The sequence below is a fragment of the Crocodylus siamensis genome, chromosome 5, assembly GCF_052110815.1.
Source record: "Crocodylus siamensis isolate JL-2025a chromosome 5, ASM5211081v1, whole genome shotgun sequence".
Taxonomy (NCBI): domain Eukaryota; kingdom Metazoa; phylum Chordata; order Crocodylia; family Crocodylidae; genus Crocodylus; species Crocodylus siamensis.
Window position 1 is genome coordinate 137,138,126 of NC_143399.1, and position 20,749 is coordinate 137,158,874.

The 20,749-nt window shown below is 39.0% G+C and overlaps 1 protein-coding gene across 1 annotated transcript in view; it reads left to right on the forward strand.

Moving 5' to 3' along the window:
- The window catches only part of TOPAZ1 (testis and ovary specific TOPAZ 1), a 66,586-nt gene that overhangs the window by 38,532 nt on the left and 7,305 nt on the right, over positions 1-20,749 (forward strand). The window contains exons 11-19 of the mRNA XM_090049059.1: positions 2,696-2,847; positions 3,070-3,162; positions 3,507-3,622; positions 6,490-6,556; positions 11,975-12,149; positions 14,450-14,550; positions 16,703-16,868; positions 17,755-17,919; positions 19,311-19,514. Coding sequence (XP_089905185.1) covers positions 2,696-2,847; positions 3,070-3,162; positions 3,507-3,622; positions 6,490-6,556; positions 11,975-12,149; positions 14,450-14,550; positions 16,703-16,868; positions 17,755-17,919; positions 19,311-19,514 — 1,239 coding nt within the window. The remainder of the gene's footprint in view (positions 1-2,695; positions 2,848-3,069; positions 3,163-3,506; positions 3,623-6,489; positions 6,557-11,974; positions 12,150-14,449; positions 14,551-16,702; positions 16,869-17,754; positions 17,920-19,310; positions 19,515-20,749) is intronic.

A 20,749-nucleotide genomic window follows, 5' to 3' on the forward strand; every position in this document is an offset into this window, starting at 1 on the left:
GAAGAACTATGGTATATCAGAGATTAGGCCTATTTCTGAAGTCTGATTCATATTGTATGTGTTTTGCACACACGGCTCATCTACATGTGCAATTAATGTAGCTGAATAAACTCTGGTGAAGTTTGTGCTGGAGTTTATTGCTTCTGGATGCTGCCCCAACTGGCAGGGGAATCTGGGTCAGCCTGCCAACCCAGGGCTGTTCTGATCAGGCTCAATATGGCTGGCTGGGGCATGAGGGTGCTTTAAATGCAGAGGTAGCCAGTAAGCAGCTCCCACACCGGAGCACTGTAACTGCCTCAGCCAATCCTGTTAGCATCTGCATGTACGTTGCAATGGAGTCTATTAGTTTACTCCATCGTAATACCACCACATGTGTAGATGGTGATATTTTAATGCAGAGCTGATAAGTCAGTTCTGCAGTAAGCCTTTTGTATAGGTGTGCCCACAGGGCCGCCTTATTTCTGTAGACCACTGTATAAGTATAGGGACCTGTTATGTGAGAATAGGCTCAAGGGGAAAGCACCGGGACCCAGAGAAAATAAATGTTTATAGCATAGAGTAATAGGCTTAAATTGCATTTATGATTATCGGTTTTAAAAGAGAACTAAAAGCAGTTTTGGGAACTATAATGTTTCAGCGTCTGCCATTTTTTAATTATACCATTGTCTTGTGTGTTAAAGCAGAGGGTTTCAACATTTTTTTAATAAGCGTACACTTGCGGGGGTGGGCAAGCAACATCTGCACGGCCCTGTCCTGTGAGCTAACAGTGTGGGGTTGCAGCGCTCTGTCCCCACCTGCCCCCATGTACCCCCTGGGACCTTTCACAGTTCCCCCAGGGGTACACATACCTGTGGTTGACAATCCCTGCATTAAAATATATTTGTTACCCAAAGTCCTACTCAGAAGGGAAGAATGACTCTACTGGGAAAGAATTTGGGGCAAAGCATCCACACCTGAAGACAGGAGGGCGATCCCTAGACAGGCTTAGCAAATGGGCGGATGAGAACCCAATGGTGTTTAACACTGAAAAATGCAAGATTCTTCACCTTGGGAGGAAAAACCTCCAGCATCCTTATAGGCTCGGCAGTGCTACGCTGGCTAGTACTACGGAAGAGACTTGCAGGTCATTATTGACTACAAGGTGAACATGAATCTGCAGTGCGATGCTGCAGCTAGTAAAGCGACCAAAACGCTGGCTTGCATCCAAAGATGCTTATCAAGCAAATCCCGGGTCATCATTCTCCCTTTGTACTAGGCCTTGGTGAGGCTGCAGCTGGAGTACTGCATCCAGTTTTGGGCCCCACAATTCAAAAAGGATGTGGAGAAGCTTGAGAGAGTCCAGAAAAGAGCCACGCTTATGATCAGAGGTCAGGAAAACAGACCTTACAACAACAGGCTGAGAGCTATGGGGCTCTTCAGCCTGGGAAAGTGCAGGCTAGGATGATCTGATGGCCACCTATAAGTTTATCGGGGTGACCACCAGTATCTTGTGGGACGTTTGTTCACCAGAGCCCCCCAAGGGATGACGAGGTCAAGTAATTATAAACTACTGCAAGACCATTTCAGGCTGGACATAAAGAAGAATTTCTTTAATGTCCAAGCTCCCTAAGGTCTGGAATAACCTGCTGTTGGAGGTGGTTCAAGCACCTACACTGAACGCCTTCAGAGTAAATTGGACACTTATCTTGCTGGGATCCTGTGACCCCAGCTGACTTCCTGCCCTTTGGGCAGGGGCCTGAACTCAATGATCTTCTAAGGTTCCTTCCAGCTCTAATGTCTATGAAATTGAAATGAACATTGTGTGTGTGTGTTCATTCATATATATAGAACTGACAGTTTTTTCTCTAATCTGTTATGTGGTAAAATGCTTGGTCGGGGGGTTCAAATAAAGCCCAATTTTTAGCATGATCGTTTAGAAAATATTGTATTGTTGGCTGGAATGCCTATACTTTAATTATCTATTAGGAAGAAAGGAAAAGTTCTACTGTTTGGGGCATTTTAAGTCTATATTGAACAAAGCGTAGCTCTGAGGAGCCCCTGCATCTTTAGAGGGTCTGGACTAAGTATAATACCTCTTTTTTCTGTTTCTGCCTCTTATGTGAAATTGTCGAGTGACTGTGGGGGTTTATAATAGAACATGGATAATTTTAAGCACTCTGACTGGTGGTATGGCTAGCATAAAATAGATGCGTTTAGCACACAGGTCACCGTGTGGCAGCCATCTCTGTTTTCCTGGGTCATGACTGTGTATTGTACATCTATAAGGTTATTTTGCAGGTCATTCCCAAGACAGGCCTGTCAGGCGGTGTGTTCTTGCTGGTCATCAACTGGCCAACCAACAGCAGTGTGGTTTGGAAGGGCAGTCAATGTGTGTAAATGAACGTGCTGCACCTGTTTTGATCTGGGTTAAAATCCAGGACAACTAACCCCATGTCAAATTACACATCTGTCTAGAGCCCAAGGAAAACTACTGCCAATGATTGAATGTGTAATATGTCTGGGGGATAATTCCAAAAATTAAATCAGTCTGGCTCCCATTAACACGGAACTTGTGACTAAATATTTTCTTTTAATTTTCTTTGTTTTCTTGTGTTCATATTAAGAAATAGCTACTGTAATTAAAACCTGCTTCGGGGAATAAGTTGTTTAAAAATAATAATAAGATGAACTGACTGCTCCAATTGATTCTTTCCAGTCCAGATATTTATGAATTACTACAGAGAAGTTATTCCTGGTGTGCATTTTGATTTACAAGTTCTGAATGACCTTCTGATTGCTTTGCTCAAGCACTGCTTGTTGAAGGAAGTATTTCCGCTGTTAAACATTGGTATAATGATTAAAAGGCTGGTGAGTGAAACTGAAACATTTTGAATGACTGATTCATGGGATGATAATTCTTCTATTACTAACCATTCACTGTAATTGCATTTCTGTTTTTATTTTTGATACCAAGTTCTTTAATGCAAAACCATAAGTAAAGCAGTCATAAACTACTCTTAAGAAAATGCTAAACTGTCTATTGGAAATTAATAATTCTGAATGGGATTTTTTTAAATATTTTTTGTTTAGCCACCTATTGATGTGATTCTGAAAGTGTTTGAACATGTGGCTTCCATGAATAATAGAGAGGCTGTGCCTAAATTAATAGATGCCTTTTGTAAGGTAGGCCTTTAACTATTCCATTATGTCCTTTTATCATAGAATCAGTGAGTCGGAAGGGACCTAGACAGATCATCTAGTCGCCCCCCCCCCCAAAAAAATTTTTAAATTGTGACTGATTTCAAAATTCAACTTAAAGTATTATAAAGATAGAATTGAAATAAGCAGTTGGTTATATTGTTGTAGCTGCTCTCTTTGTAGTTTTTCCATTCATCCCTTTTCTTTGAAGTCTTACTTTCCATTAAGTATTTTTCCCATAGTACATTACTACCTGTGCCAGTTATTGCTGGAAACCTTTTGAAAAAGCTAAATTTTATGCATATCTTCAATTTCTTTTGATACCACAGCTTTCTGATGCCGGAATGGGTTTTGAGTCTGAACATTTTAACTATATTGTTAAGTTCCTTCACCAATTGCAAGTTTCCAGTCAGGAAATAAATACTGTTTTGAACATAAAATCCAGGTGCGTATTTAACATAGGGAATTATTGAATAGCTAATATACAAAAGGTATTTAATAATTTTTTCATGCTTTCATTTATGTAAAGATTAGATTTCATTATTTTAGGATGCTGCTAACTGGAAAATTTAAATCATACTTTTGTACAAATAGATTTAAGCATAGGAACATAAACATAAGAACATAAGAAGTTCCATCCTATGTCAGACCAACAGTCCATCTAGCCCAGTATCCTGTCTCTGAGAGTGGCAGAAATGGATGTTTTAGAGCAGCGCTTCCCAACCTGGGTCGCAACTGCAAATGGATCACATCATCAGTGGATGGGGTTGCAATAAAAAGGGATCTGGGTTTTCCACTTGCTGTAGAAAAACATGGATTTTCTCCTTAAACAGAGAAAAGGCAGGTTTTCTCTGTTAAAGGAAAAAATAATGGATTTCTCTTTTAAAGGAGAAAAACATGGGAAAATGTGGAACTCCCCCAGCCTGCAAGGGGAAACTCAGTCTGCAAGGGGCTGCTTGGGTGCTGGAGGGAGCAGGGGTGGGCGGTCGGAGGCAGGAGGTGCCATGTGCATGTGTATCAGCCAAGCAGTAGTGGAGAGTGGGTCCCACAGCTTCTTTCAAGTAAGTGTGCGGAGGGGCACAGGCAACGTGTTGGGAAGAAGGGGGGGCACAGATGATGCAGGGGCAGGAGGGCACATGCCCCCCCAAGATTTCTGTGCCTACAGCAGGGCATGAGGCTGCAGCAGGGCTGGACCATCTCTAGGTGGCAGCAGCTGCCTCCATGGCCCCATGGGCGGCGGTGCAGAAGGGAGTGCTGTGCCACCATGGGTACCAAGTTGAGGCACAGCAGCAGCAGCGGTGCTGCCAACATGCTGCTGCCAGGTGGCCAGGGGTCCGTGGTGCTCCCTCCTGTGCTGTGGACCTGTGCCTGTCTGCTGGGCTGCAGAGTCCCCAGGGGGAGGGCAGGGAGCCCCAAAGTGAACAGCCCACATCCTTCCCCCTTGCCCCATGGGCTCTGCTCCAGGTGTACCATCCACAGAGGAGGGGAAGTGGGGTTGAAAAAGAGCTGGTTCTCCACTCCAGCCATAGCAGTTGCCACCACCTCCCGTAAGCAGCAGCCAGGGCTCAGGCGCTGCTTTGGGAGTGGGGGAGCTACAGGTAGGGAGTTGAGGGTCCATGCTGAGGAAATGGGGTCATGCTGAGGAAAAGTTTGGAAAGGACTGCTTTAGAAGGAGAGCGTTGAACCAGATATATAGAGAGTGATCTATCCCCTATTGTTACCCTCTCTGGCATCCACTGTTACTGGTTTAGAGATGCCAGAGGAAACGCTTGCAACTGTTCCGCTCGGGTATTAATAAATCTGCTATTACGAAATCTGTCATCTGTGAATTTGTCTTGTCCCTTTTTTAATCTGGTTATGCTGTCTGCCTCTACAGCCTTCTGTGGCAATGAATTCCACAAGTTAACTCTACACTGCATAAAAAATACTTTTTCTTTTAGTTTTAAACCCATTTCCTAATTTCATTGGGTGCCCCCTCATCTGAGTATTTTAGGACTTGGTGAAAAGCACTTCACTGTTTGCTGTGTCCACACCTTTCGTAATTTTATAGACCTCTCATATCCACCCTCAGCCTTCTTTACAAACTGAAGAGTCCTAGCCTTTTGGTCTCCTGGTTTGGCAATTGCTCCATCCCCTGATCATCTTGGTTGCATTCTGTCATTTCATGCCAACTGTATTGACAGGTGCTGTTAATTTTATTAGAAGTGATAACATCAAGAATAGAGGATCAAAAGATTTCGGTTTTTACTTCAGATATTAAGGTTTTTCCACAGCACTCGTGATCATAAAATTCAATTGGATATGATACTCCTATCAGTGCTACAGTTTTCTTCATGATTATGGACAAATCACTGAATTGCTGGGAGGCCTTGCACTGAGTTTTTTTCTTCTTCTTTTTGATCTTCAGGTCGTGTTATATACTTCTGTGCCTGCATCCCGACCTGTAAATTTAATCTACTCTATTTAGCTCACAGAAAGGTTGTGAAATAAATGTCACTTCTTGTGCACTTACTTTCAAGAAGTGAAAGTAAAGCACTTCTTGATTCTCAGATACCATATAAATTCAAAATACAGTTTTAACAATAAAATTGTAAAAATTTAATTCTACAGCTTTTCATATTATTTCTTTATAGAAGTATAGAGGTATCTTTCAACCAAGCAGTTCAGTGTTCTATCAGCACAATATATTTATAAAACCTACGTGAATTAATTAATGTCACTTTACAGATATGGGCAGGGATTCACAGAGAAGTGATGTGTGTAGTGTGTTGCATTGTCAGTGGCAGAGCCAGAATAAAACCATCACTGGATCACATTTTTTTTATCTAATTTGACAGAAATTTTTACTCCGGGAATGTAGTACAATATGATGCTCAGTTTACATTGTCTGTTTTATGTCTAAATGGTATTACATCTGAGATAATGAAAACTTTTCCTGCATGTTAGTTCATCTTTCTGTGGAAATAGATGAACTAACTTGCAGAAAAAGTTTTTATTATCTCAAATGTAATACTAAAATGAAATCTTTCTGTGGAAATAGTCAAATTAAATCTAACTACCAACTATCAAAAACTTATGTCTGAACATGCTTATTAAATTTCATGTTTTTGTGTTCTTTATGCTTGCTGTCTGTTGTATATTTCATAGACATAGTATACTAAAGCAAAAATGACAATTTTTAATCTATAGATGAGGAAATATTTTTGCTGTTTCCTAGTTGGGTTATGGGGTTTTAGAAAGGTAACTCTAGGAATGAAGAAACTGGCTAATTTCAATACAGATACTTTAATTAATAGTTTTCTCTTGTCGAAGGTTTCAAGCAAAACAGTTTAAAAAGAACTGGCTTTGTGACATAAATATGGCAATAGCTGAAATTCAGGTACAGTATGAACACCTAATTTTTTAAAAGAACTAGCTGCACGATGTTCAGTCCTTGATATCCAGTGAAAAGACTATATGTTATAACATGATGGGTCAGTAAGACTTTTCCATGGTTATTTGTAATTTGCCTTAAATTAATTTGGACCTCAAGGCATTTTTTTTTCCCCCTAACACTAAGTGGTGCCATTTACCTCTTTAAAACATTTTCTCATTTTCATGTGAACTGAAAAACTATCTGCTGATACTAGAATTCGGAGTCTTAGGTTTAGTAAAGCACTACAAGATCTTCATTACATAATTCAGTGAGCTACTGTCATAGTGCTACCATTGAAATAGGGATTGTTAAGGTGCCTATTAAATTTTATTTTGTGATTTGGTAAAATAGTGGTGTATTTCTGCTTTTGATCTGTGATGCTATACTGTTCCTTACCAGAAGTATAAAATAACTTTCACTTCCTATTGAAATGATTCGTATATAGAAGCAATTCCGGAAGGAAACTAATTGGAATGCTTACTAAAAATATTAATTAAAAATATATTATTTTTTCTTGATAAACATTTTTATTGTTATGGGTAATGCATATATATTTGCAGTAGCAGTAATAGTGCATGTTTTTAAAATATGTATATGTAATTTTTTGGCATAATTCACTTGTTTAATATTACTTCTGCATTTCTTTTCAGGTTTAAATAGAAGTTACTTATTGAATACTTATATGTACACTTATTATAGATGTAGATGTGATGTAATTGGGTTAACTGAAACTTGGTGGGGTAGTTGGTATGACTGGAATATTGTCATGGATGTGGGCATACCTTGTTCAGGAAGGACAAGCAAAGGAAAATGTGATGTTACTTCATGTATAAAAGTGACATGCACTTGTTCTGAGGTACTGCACAAAGTGTGAGCTAGACTTGCTGAAAGTCACTGGGTTAAGATTGAATATGAGAACAATAAAAACAATGTCATTGTGGATATCTGCTGTTGACCACCAAACCAGGAGAAGGAAGAGGGCAAGGCTTTTTTCAAACAGCATCTGAATAGTGTAACCTGGTGCTAATGGAGGTGGGGGCATTTTCATTTGCAGTGACATCTCTTCAGAAGGTAATGCAGCAGTGCAGAGGCAGTACAGCAAGTTTTTGAAGCATGTTATTTTTCAATAGAGATAGGGGCGTGTAAGAGAAATATGGAGTCCTAATACGTCCTGGTTGCGGGGAGCACTTCTCATTTTGGAAATAGAGGAGTTCTGTTTGGTTTCTAATCTGAATTAGAATAAGTTTTGAAATACATTTCTGAAGATCATGTTTTTCACACACATTTTATTGGAGTTTTCATTATTTTGGGGTGTGCAGTACAACTGTACCACAGTTCTCCCTCTGTCATAGGCTCTGTCATTCCCCTCCAGTCCACGTGCCTTGCTCCCACACAGTAGCAGTGGTGCCTGCCCGTCCACCTGCGTGACGCACCATGCTGCTCCATCTCCCTAGCTGGACTGTTACATGCTCCTGCCTGCAGGAATGTCTCTGACTTGGGGGCAGGAGGTGCCAAAACACAAGTTCACCCAGGCTCCCATTTTCCCTAAGGCTGGCTTTGTTGCCACACACTCATGCACAGTAGAGTCAGTAGAGAAAAAACAGATCATGTTAGTTGGATGATTTCAGGACTTCTGTTTCAATTTTCATTGACTGGGATGGCCTACAAAATCCAGGACTGTCCCCGCCAAACCAGGATGTATGGTCATCCTAACAAAAGACCATCCTGGCTAAGCAGCAGACTCTTCCAGGAGCTGAAATTTAAAAAGAATTGTACAAAAAATGGAAGCTTAATTTGATTACTAGGGATGAAGATAAAGTGTAGCATGGGCATGAAGTAAAAAAATCAAGCTGAGGCAAAAATTGAGCAAAGGAAGTAAAGGGCAGCAACAAAAGCATTCTACAAGCATATCAGAAGTAAGAGGAAGACCAAGGAAAGTGTAGGTCGCTTACTGACCACAGAGCTATCTGATACTGGATGATGCAGAAGATGCTGAAGTATTTAATGCAGGGGTTTCAAACTCATCCAGCCCCATGGGCCATATGAGTGGAATGTGGTGCAGCCCCTGGACCGGATCAGGTTTTAGTTGGTTCTAGATCCTTTGTAACAGCTCATTTATCTACCATTTTGGTCCTCTGCATCTTCTCAAGTGCATCTGGAGCATTCTTCTTTGGCAGTGTACTTTGGCTATATAAGCAGTGAAATGGTCTGAGCCACCTTATGGGTGTCTTCTAACCAACCTGGTTCAACTGTTTCTTATGTGCCACCCTCGCTAGGGGTAGGTCTACCAGCTTCATGAGATGGGTTACCAGGGAGCTCCACCTCAGAGGAGTTAGAACAGGCGGCTCAACTAATTTTGTTGGACATTCTGCACCACCCAAGCTCATCTAAGGTGTCACTGCCCATCACTGACGTAGTAAAAGATCCAGTCAAACTATTGCAGTAAAACCCAGAAGTGGTCCTACCTACTAATAAAAACATGGACAGGAAATATTGAGTTCCTTTGGAAGGAGTAGAGCTCTTATGTCCTGTCTTTTCCTCTTCAGTTGTTTTGACAGCTAACAAGAATGCAGTTATGCAAGTCCATCCACAAGGACAAGCAACCAGAGAGGGCTGGACCTTGTTGGAAAATGGTCCTATTTTTCCTTAAGTTTCTGCTCTGGACTTTTAGGGTTTTACCTCTGGTTCTGCACCTGCTGACAGCAATAGAATGCTTTGTACAAACCTTCATTTCACAGATTGTACCTGACTTTAAAAGATCCATCTTCATCCATAGGAGGAAGAACTGTACTAGTTCAACCAACATGGCAAAATGGGCATGACTTGTTTAGCGCAGTTGGTCAAGGGACATTTCTCTTGACCTGTTTTCTATTGTAGATGCACATTCCTGTTGGAAGTCAAACGTTGTCAGTTTTTGCAGTCTCTATCAGGATTTATCCAGCAGCTATCTTTACCCACCAAGCACCAGTAGAGGAGAGAGCCCATTTCTTCACCAACTGCCCTCAGATTCCTCAGAGGCTTGGCTGTAGCCCTTCTTCATGTAAGGGACCTTGTCATGCAATTCAACCTGAACTTGGTCTTGACATCCTCTTGGGGCAGCTGTTTGGGCCTTTGCCGTCTCCATGGACAGGTAGAACAATGAGGAGACCTCATTCTTAGGGATAAATATCTAAGCAAAAAGAATGGTTGAGTTATAAGATGTTAGGGTAGATCCTTTCCTTGGTATCTTCTGTCCGGATAAGGTAATCTTGAGGACACATCCAAAGTTGTCATACCTGGTCTCTGAATTCCACCCGAGCGCTCAGATTATTTTACTAGTGGTCTTCCCTAAGCCTCATTCTGTGGCAGCTAACCTTTACACTTTTTAAACATCAATAATTTTAATTTATTTTTTATTTAAACTGGATCAGACCTTTCTGAAAAATCCTTGCAGCTATTTATCACTATAGCTTATGTCTCCCTAAGTGACATCTGCAAGGCAGATACCTGGAGCTTGACAGCATATTTTTATTAAGTATTATGCAACCTGGGAAGCAACATATGGTAGAACAGTCCTTCAGTCACTGTTTGCATGGGGAACTCCAAGACCTCCCTCCATGTATGTATGGGCACATATGTGGGCAATTACTCAAAGAAGAAAAATTACAGTAATTGGAGTTTGCATATAACCCCTTTCCTCCTTATTGTTTTCTTGCACAACACATTTTAAGGGGAGATGAGTAGGAAGTACACCCTGCCCTTTATCCTTTTGGGTGTGAAATACTATGAACACTGCTAAAACAACAGATTGGTAGTCCAAGGCTTAGAGCATGATGCACTTCAACAGAGTGAATATGCATATGAGAAATTATTTTAAAGAATTCCAGTTATTGATAAGTAACAGTGTTCAATTTTTTAAAAGCTTGAAAATGGAATAGCAGTAATATGAAAGAGTGCAGTTGTACTTTCATGCAATTTTGGGTTGCTGTTGGAAAAAAGATGTTTAATATTTTTCCAATGTTATCTAATAAGTTAGACTCGTAATCAGATGTTGAGATACAGAAAACTAGCAGTCATTTTGTAGGGTACAGGAAAGGTCAAAATTTATGGTTTTTATATGGTTAGGTAAAAGATAATTTAATTAACTTTTATACGCAGTTGCAAGTTGTATGTTTTTGGAGAAGAGCAATATTAAACAAGTACAAAATGGAAGCTAATTTGGATAGAAACTGCAGAAAAAGATTTGAATGGGAACAGCAGGTTGAACAGCCCTTTTTAGTTTGACAGTAACAGAATACAACAATGGAATGGTACACACTGGAATTTGGAATTTTCACTGAAATGGCTGATACTTAAATGACAGAGTGAAGAAAACAGGATTGGAAGACAAGATAGTTAAACAGGAATTAATAGAATCTTAAAGGAAATTGTAATTATACATGTGAATTCTTGAAATAATGCGAAATGTAGAATGCTAAACGGATGTATTGTAAAAATTAATGTCTCAAGACAGAGGATCATTTATCTGTAGACCTTAAGACAGGATACTACATCTTAAATTCCCTCAGTGATGCATTTTAACTGATTAATGGCTCATCAATAAGGGTGTTTAGAAGTTCAGGTAGCTCACTGAAAATATTATAAAAAATAACATATATTTTACTAGCTGCATTTTGACTCCCTAGAAGTCATGACAGCTATACTTTCTAAGTTTTATAATGTTTCCTGTTCATTTTCATAAACTTCCCTTGCTCTTCAAACAGCTGTTTCTTAGTTTTCTTTGCATTAAACTGTGTTAGACAGTTGTGGCCTGTGTCTTAGTGCAGTATTCTCAATGCCTTTTGTTTTAGCACATCTTACTATTTGGGGGGTAGAGTAGTGTGTCTAAAAACAATTCCATTCATTTCACATCATTGAAGAGCATAAGAACATACTTCCCTTTAGTAGAAAGTGATTTTTTTTCTTAATTTCAGCATGATCCCAAAAATGTACTGATTAAAAAAAAAAAATCTGTGCAGTTTTTGTCTTTGGAAAGGTACAGAAGGCTAAGGTATATTTTCAATAAAGTTTAGACAAACTTGTGAAATTCCTGAAGTTGTTATCAAGATAGTGGTTTAAGAGTCCTCATTCAAGCTGAGCTACATCAGAAAATTGAAGGTTTTTTTGAGAGGCCAGAAATTTACTCATAGTGAAATGATTCCTGAATCACCTTAATCAAAAGTATCAAAAGTTAAAATAAATAAAAATTGCCCCTTATGAAAAAGGTATTTATCTTTGATGTTTATACTACACCTCCTGTAGAATACAAAACATTCAAAGGAAGGAATTATAATGCTGGGGGTGAGGGGGGCAGAAATGGTGATTTGAGTAAGCTTGTTTATGTTTATTCTGGCTTTTTAACAGCACTGTAAAGAAAAAAGTGACTGGTCCAGTTTGGGAACTTTATATATAAATGTTCGCATGGGATGTCAAAATTTTGGTGAACTTCAAAAATTAACTCTATGTATTGCTGAAATACTCACACGAGACTCCACAGGAGAGAGACCAGGAGTTCCTTTTTGTGAGTTTGCTGAAACAGGTAAAAGTAAAATCACAAGTATATTTTATGTATTGTTTGATATTTAACAAAGACCTGTTCAGCAGAGAGAACGAAAGAAAACTGTGGAATTATGTGCTGACTGTTCTCTTACCCTTTATTTCAGCATCTCTTGGTGCATGTACAGCTAACCAAACAAGCTCAGTAACAGCCAAACTCCCCGCACCACTGGAAAAACCAGGAAAAGGAAATCTTAATCAAGCTACCCCTTGAAAATCATTAGGTCTTGTAACATGACCTAAAAGTAGGATGGCTGTATGTCCTGGTTTGGCTGAGATAGTCCTGAATGTCATAGGCTGCCCTGGCCAGTTGGTGAGGATTGAAGTAAACATCCCAGACTGGCACCATCCTGCCTGCACATGCCCAGTTTGGCTCCTCCTAAGCAGGCTGGGCTGAGCACCACTCCTGCCTGGGGAAGGGATCAGCCAGGGCAGGGGTGAGGCTGGGGCCAGGGTTCAGTTACCTGTGTGGGGCAGGACAGCATGGAGGTCCACAATGAGGCTCCATCCCCCACATGCAGACACTAGAGTCAGCTGGGAGCAGCCTATGGGCTTTGCCAACCAGTGCTACATGACCACAGTGCCCTCCACCCTGCTGCCAGCAGCCTCATGCCTGGCCATTGCCAAGGCCCAGGTTGCATATGGCAGCCCCGGACAGCTGCCAGTAGCTAGATAGGGGCACTGGGTGGCTGCACAATGCAGGTTGGTAGAGCCCAGGGAGCACCACACAAAGGCTGCTCCCAGCCAGGTCCAGCCTCTGTGCATGAGGGAGGGACCCTGGCCACAAGCCTCTGTGCTGTCCCACCCTACTCTGCCGTCAGGGCTCCTGGGAGCCACAGAGTCAGGGCTGTGTGTGCACATCTATGTGGGGTAATGGGTGCGGAAGCAGGACGGGGAATGTATGTGCACCCTTTCCCACATCCTTAACTTCACTAAAACTATTATGTTTTTAGACAACTGTCTACGGTGATTCCATGGTCTCTTTCCCACATCATAACAGCTAGGTCAAAATCCAGACTTATGTATGTAGAATTAAGTTAACTTTTCCGTATGTGCATTACTATGCAGCTGTTGACAGTGAAGTTCCTCTGTTGTTTTTTTGCCCACTTAGCTTGGTTAGGTCTTTCTGCAGCTCCTCCCCATCAGTTTGATACATGACTACCCAGAATAATTTGGTATCATGTGCAGACTTTGAGATTTCACTATGCACCCCCAATGCTGAACAAAACTGTCCAGCACAGGTCTTTGCAGGACCCCACTTTTGACTTCCCTCCATCCTAAATAGAAACTAGTCCTACCCTTTGCATCCTATCTTTTAACCATCACTTAGTCCAGGAAAGGACCTTTCTTCTAATCCCATAGGAGCTCAGTTTATTAAAAAAGCCTTTGGGAGAGTCCTTGTTGAAAGCTTTTTGAAAATCCAAATATATTATGTCAGCTGGATCCACCATGTCTGTGTGCTTGTTAACACCCTCAAAGTTCACCTTCAGAATTCATTAAGACAAAAATGATTATCATCCTTGAAAAAATAACTTAGTTAAGGAAGCAATTCCCCACACCTGTACTAATGATAAATTTTGTCAATTGATACCTTGATTTCTGACACTGAAGATTTTGTTGTAATGATAACAAACATTCCAAATTATTTGGGAAAGCATTCCTTTTAAAACTCCAGATAACTTTTTACGGACATGAAAAACCACATCTAGAAGTTATCTAGTGGGATGGCGTGTTATCAGAGTTCATTTATGGATTCTGAATTTTCCAAATGGTTTAATTCTTTTAAGTGGTAAAGGCCTTTATAAGAGTCAGTTATTAAAAATACTTTCCAACTGTTAAATATTCTAGAACAATTTTTTGCCTACCATCATTCTTTTCAGAGCACTTCTTCCTGTTGGTGATTATGAAAAATGGGTTAGCTTATCAGACTGACACTGGGATATTGAGCCTCTTATGCTAGGATATTGGTACCGGTCTATTACAGGATTTTGTTAGCTGCAAAAACTCACCTAAAAATAACAGAAACATATGTAATCACCTATTTAGGCATCGTATTGTCATGTGTAACAAACTTTGAATAGCTATTAATAGATGAATTACCTTGTTTTTATATTCGTAACAAATTCTGGCATTTAATACCAATGCCAAATGTTCAACAAATGTTTTATGCACTTGAGAAATAGTCTCTTGCAGAAATTTTTTTTTTTTCAGATGTGAGCTTACGTTCTTAAAAATCGACAATCACCAGTCATTTTTTTGTTTGTTTTCTCCCCCCTCCCCCAGTTATCAAAAATCCACAACATAATGAAGGAGACAAAATTTTTCTGGGAAGAATTGGGATCAATGTTATGTATTCTTATCACAGAGTACTGCAGTGGTCAAAGGTATGCTGGATTATAATGGATGGGAAGAACATTCTGGTTTTATTTAAAATTTAAATACACATATTTCTCTAGCTGAAAAGGTTAACTTAAAAAGGACAGCCACTACATTTTATTTTTTATTATTCTGGCTAAGTTGACTTCAAGATCCAGTTTAAAAAATAATCTTAAAGTTGTCTGAAAAGGAATTCTAAAATTGGCATGATACGGTATTGTAACATTCAAATTCCATATTAAATATGTTCAGGTATAAAAATGTTAAACATCAATTTGGGATCCCAAAGTATAAAGCTGGGTTGTTTATTTGCCTATTATTCTCTGCAATAAAGAATCTGTAGTCTGAAGTGTTGACATGTTCAGTTAAAGGCACAAATGGGATCTGATACACTGGCCACATATTTAGTTTAAGGCACAATGGAGCCAGCCACAAAGTTATTGCACATATTTTGTGTAATAATTTTGTGGTTTACTGCTTTTTTCATCATACCATTCATTGCATGAACGTGTGACGTTGGGTTACTACCTGAGATCTGATTAACCAGTTAATCAAGTCAAGTTGGCTAATTTATGCCATACTTTTACAAACCTATAAAAACTTAGTTCTCTGATGGGTTTCACAGGAGTAGTTGATTCATCTTAACACAGCCATTCTGTTACTGATGCACTGAAAGAAACAAATTCCAGCTAATTCTTACAAATCCACATCAGTTATCTGGTGTTTACTGCTTTTTCTCTAGTTCATAGTTTAGTTTAGTAAAGCAAGCAAATGTAATTGAACATCTGCACAACTATAAGCTTAAAAAAAGTATTATTTTTGCATTATATATTTTCCCAGTGAAGTGGAAGGGTTTTTTTTTTTCCATTTCATCTTGAATAGTTCAATTAATCTGATATGTATATAGTCAGTTTCACATTGGTTCTTGGGCAATAGCACAAAGATTTGAGGTTTTAAAATGTAAGGAAATTACCTGAACTCATTTGCAAGTTTTTGAGTGCTGGTTAGAAAACGATTGTCTCAAAGCAAGATGATCTGCTTTGACTAGGTGATTCGATTTAAGTTTAGAAGGTCATCTCCTTTCATCCTTTTTTTCCTACAATTCAGAGCTTAAAGAAAATACTTTACTAACATTTTTAGTAAATTTTATTTTCAAAAATTTAAATTTAGGCTTCAACTTTTTGTCCCTTTCCAATTAGACTTCATATTAAACAAATATTAGAAGAATAACAGATTTTATCCTTTAGAGAAGTAACTTTGCCCTCAAATCCAAATATATATTATTTTTTTCTTACGTAGAATGGAAACTGCAGTTTAAAATGTCACATTGCTTGCCATGAAAAAGCCAGTGTTATACTAAAGGTCTGAACATACACTTAAGGTGGCTTCAAAAGGGAAGGCAGAGCTGTGTAGCTAACATGTTTAATCTTTAACTCTACTTCATAGGGGGTCAAAATTGGAGCAGTTTAGCTCACTTATATTGCTACAAGATGAGGGGGCGGTGCCAAGTGCCTAGGACAGAGTCCCAACATGCAGAAGGCAGTGCCAGGCTCCCTGGGACTCAGCCCTTGTGTACAGAGGGTGATGCCTCACCCTTAACACCCAATCCCAGTTTGTGGAGCAGGAAAGGGGCAGTGCCAGGCCCCAGGGCATGATCAGGCATGGCACTCAGCTGGTCTGTGGGACCAAAAGATTTGAGCACTGCTGTCGTAAGCAGTTTGAGCAAATGAAATAACAGCAAAGTTTTAACTTTTTATCTGGTTGGCATTCAATGTTTAATTCTGATACTAAAACCAAAAAAAAAAGCTCCAGAATGTATGCTGTAAAACACTATTACTATTAAACTTTGAAAAATACTGCACTTTAAAGTTTTAAAATACTTAACTTTATCTGAAAGCAAAGATTTCATTGTGCATTTTGTTGAACTTCACCAGTATTGAAAAAAAAAATGCTGTTTTAATTAAGTTGCAAGTAAAGGTACTAATGCTTATGTATTTAATAAAATGGTAATAGCTTCTCTTTAAGATAAACCTGGTTTTAGAATTTGAACAGTTGGCTAATATTGCTCTACTTTCCCTTTTTTTAGTAATACACATTTTCTCTATCCATTGCTATTTCTGGTTTTATATATGGCTTTTTTCTTCCCCTTATTTGCATTAGGGCAGGAAGGTTTTGGATAAACTACATGAGTTTCAGATATATTTCACGAGCTTAAAAGGACTTACTGGTCCTGAGAGGTTAGCGTCAAGATGCCAAATCGTTAATGTTGCTGCAGAAATATTTCTTAAAAGTGGAAGTCTAGATGGAGCCACATGGGTATTAAGAGGTAACCTAAGCTTTATTAAAAAATCAAGATTTGTTACTAAATAAACTTAAATATGCTGGTATAGATACCTTGGTATTTAAACTATCCCCTTTGTGAAATATTTTAGTTGGCATCTACATGATAGGTGAAAGTTAATACACTGAGTATGCCACAAGGAAATGTGGCCCACCTTAAATATTAACATTATTCCCTATCCATATAAGAAATATTATGCTAAATAGTCATTAAAGTAAAAAATATCACATTTGTTTGACTGAATTCATTCACAAGTTACCATTCGGGTTGTTTTTTTTAAAATATATCAGAATGCTCTGTAGTTTGGCTGCCCCCTGTCCTATGCACATTGACTGCTAGACTGTCACCACATTTAGTACCAACAGATTTTCAAGAGCTGGGTCAGTGCCATAGTGTATCCCTGAAGAGTCTGACTCAGAATGACAATTGTGTATATTGGGATATGAGGTTAAAGTTGGGATATTCTAATACATTTCATGTCTTCCATAAGACTGTCTACAATTGTTCTACTTGTACTACATTTACTGGCCTTGACCTGTAAAGAGAGAGAGATGTGGCAGGCACTGTAAAACAAAGAGGTGAACAGTAAAGTGATAGTGAGGATCGAGAATTAGTATTTTAGGTTATTGTTGATAGAAGAGTGTCATATGACCCTCTAGAGCGTTCCCGGTCATTATCATGTACCAACACATTAACACATTTTCCAAGATTTTTTTTGAGAAACAGATGTTCATGATTAGTTAAATAGCTCACTTTTCTGTGACGTTTTCACATTTGTCTTCCATATCAGTTTCCAATGTATTTTCATGGTCCCATATTTATTATTTTTAATTTTAGTTCAAAACAATAATAATTGGGTTTTTCATTCCAGATTCAGAATGGGTAATAGATACAGCAGTGTGGCCCTGTGATAGAATGGATGTCCTCAGTCGACACAACCTGCTGTGTGCCCTTGCATGTGAATATTTGACTAAAAGCCAGTATAGGCAAACATTTGAAATTTTGCAGAATCTACCAGGTTTCCAAACTTGCTCTGGTAAGTTAAGAAAGTTAAAATAAACATAGGTAAATTAAAAGACAGATTTGATACTAAATGCGCCTTCTATTTGACCTGTTCTTTGTAGCTCAGGTTCAGATTTATTGGAGTAGAATATTCTTCAGAGGAGACAAGTAATAGATAATCCAAATAATTGTACTTGGAGGCTTTTTTATTTTATTAAAAAGAATGTGTGCACAAATAACTCCAAATATGGTTTTGCATATTTTATCTCCCTTCTCCCAATTTTCAGCCGTTTCTCATTCTCTGAGAAATGAAAGAAATGACACCCTTTCCTGAATATCTTTTTAAGGACCTTAAGCAGTCTATGAAGAGAAATGGAGTTAAGGGCATTAAGAACTTGATTGATAGCAACCCCCCCATTTAATTACCACCACCTACTACTCCCAAGAAAGCCTATAGAAAATAAAAAACTGCTTCTCCTATTTCCTCTGTTCTATTGACTTCCTTTTGCTTTACCCGTGTGGGTAATGGAACTCCATTGCTCATCTCTTCCCTGCATTGCATTTAGAGAGGAAGTACATTTTCAGTTCTTCAGTTGTTAGAAAACCAGTCTTGTTACCTGGCTTTTCTAATAAGTACTTAGATGAGGGGTTGGAACCAATGTAAGCAGCCTAATTGTAACACTGGAGAGCCATGCTTCCTTTCACTCCCTTGCTCTGACCCAGTATATCTTGAATTCTCTTTTGCACAGCTTCAGCTGGAAGGGATGAGCATGGTCCTAGCCCAGAATAGTTTACAACCATAGGCTAATGCATTCTAATGGGAGATGAGAAATTGAGGCTTGAATGCCCTCAACTTGAGTGAATATGTGACTGTAGAGTTTGGTTCAGAACACAGGTTGGATAGTGAGTGCATATTTTATGTGGACTCAGAGATCAGGTTCCTCAAGTAGTAATCAGTAATGCCTAGTTTGAGTACCCTGAAAAGGGCTGTGTGAGGTGGGTGGTGAGCTTATTCAGTCCTGCAAAATGGTGCAGCTCTGGGCATGTGCAGAAGCCAAACTTTAGACATGGTGAAAACAAGCACAGATAGACTTTTAGGTTTGCAGTTTTAGAATTAAGAAGTGAATCTGGACCTTCAGCAGCATTTTTTAAAAAAAATTCAAACTGATACCTTCCCCATTGATACTACTTCTCAGTGTAAGTAGAACGTATGTTACCAGGGTCTGCGTGAAGAAATCTTGTCACAAGAAAGAAAAAATACCATTATCATAAGGTATTTCACTTTGATTTATAACCTTCTGTTGATGAAGCCAACTGTTCTGGTGTAAGATTGGACTGTAGTTTGTTTAAGTAATGAGAAGCCATCAATCAGTTAAGATTTCTTTTGACTGAATAAAGTAATTTGTATTCCTTGTGTCATTACAGATACTCTAGATGTCTCCCAATACAGCCTTCTTTTTAACAAACTTCTAGATGCCTGTATTGAGAGTAAAAGCCTGGGAGTATCTTCTTCTGTAATAGAGTTCATGTTTTCAAAGAATGTTCCTATTGATTTTACTTTACTGAGAGGATTAATTACAACATTGGGAAGGAGCTGTTTATGGCTTAAAGCCAGGACCTATTACAAAAGTAAGTTACCCTTGAATTGGTATTCATTGCTTATGTTCCTTGCATAAATTTTATTAATAAGCATATTATTATGGATAGAAATGGTTAAGCATAATACAGGAAATCAAATGCACTGTTTGTGATAAGTTTGTTAGAAAAACTTCTTTAATGAGTGTGGCTACTGACAACACAAACATTTAGCAGACTAAACTGAGGGTCATATTCAAGAACAGGCTCTTATGTGCCTTAAGGTGAGGTGGACTAGAGGACTAAAGAGTTCCGTAAGTTGAGGTCCAACCAGAAGAAGTAATTCAGCCTATCTCAAGGATGGCTTTTAAGTTGCAAGGGGTGAAGGGTGGTACTTTGATACTTTTAAATGCAGCAGTGCTCCCTCTACAAACTAAACAAAGGCCAGATAACACAAGTGTACAGACATTTCAGCTTTTTCTTTTAGAGGAAAAAATGATGGTTCCAGGAGAAAAATAACCCAACTCCAGCCAATTAAAAGTCACTCTTGAGAGAATACACATTTCTACAGTTTCCCACAGCTTAACTCCCCGCCAGGGATCAGGAAGAATGGAGCTGTGGGAAGGAATTTTCCACCACTAGAAATGAATGTTTGTTACATGGTTAATGTCTAGGCATAAACCTCCTTCACCACACCTCATCATTCCAGGTCTCAGTGCTGTGTGGTTCTCCGGATAACCTAGCTTGTCCGCCTTTATTTCTGGTTCTCCCAACTCTGACTGAAATGTAAACTTTAGCTCTGGCTCTCTAACCCTTCCCTCCCCCACAGTCCTTTACATTCTCATCACTTCTGAGAGGTACATATAGCAAGGTCCATTCAACTCCTTGGGATGAGAGAAAAACTCACAGGTAACTAACTGCAGGTTGGTTCCTGGAGGACAAGGGGTTAAAATGCTTAGTGCCTAGCTATAACAAAAAGGTTAGCTTTAATAGAAATGTTGGATCCATAGCATGATAGCAAATGCACAGTGTATGTATTTATAGATAAAAATAGTAGTGGCAGAATAAGTGTGGGGATACAGCTGCTATTGCAGTAAGAGCTGTGTATTAAACATTTGAATTGAAATCCCACTGTTAATAACTTTTCCAAAGCACTCAATTTTAAAGAAAGTAAGGGCTCCAGTGTTCCTCATAGTAGATGGCAAAATCTGTTCAAATGTGTTGCCTCTTCTTGCATCCCAGGCTATACATAAATGCATCAAATGGATAATAGTCTAGTGTTTAATAAT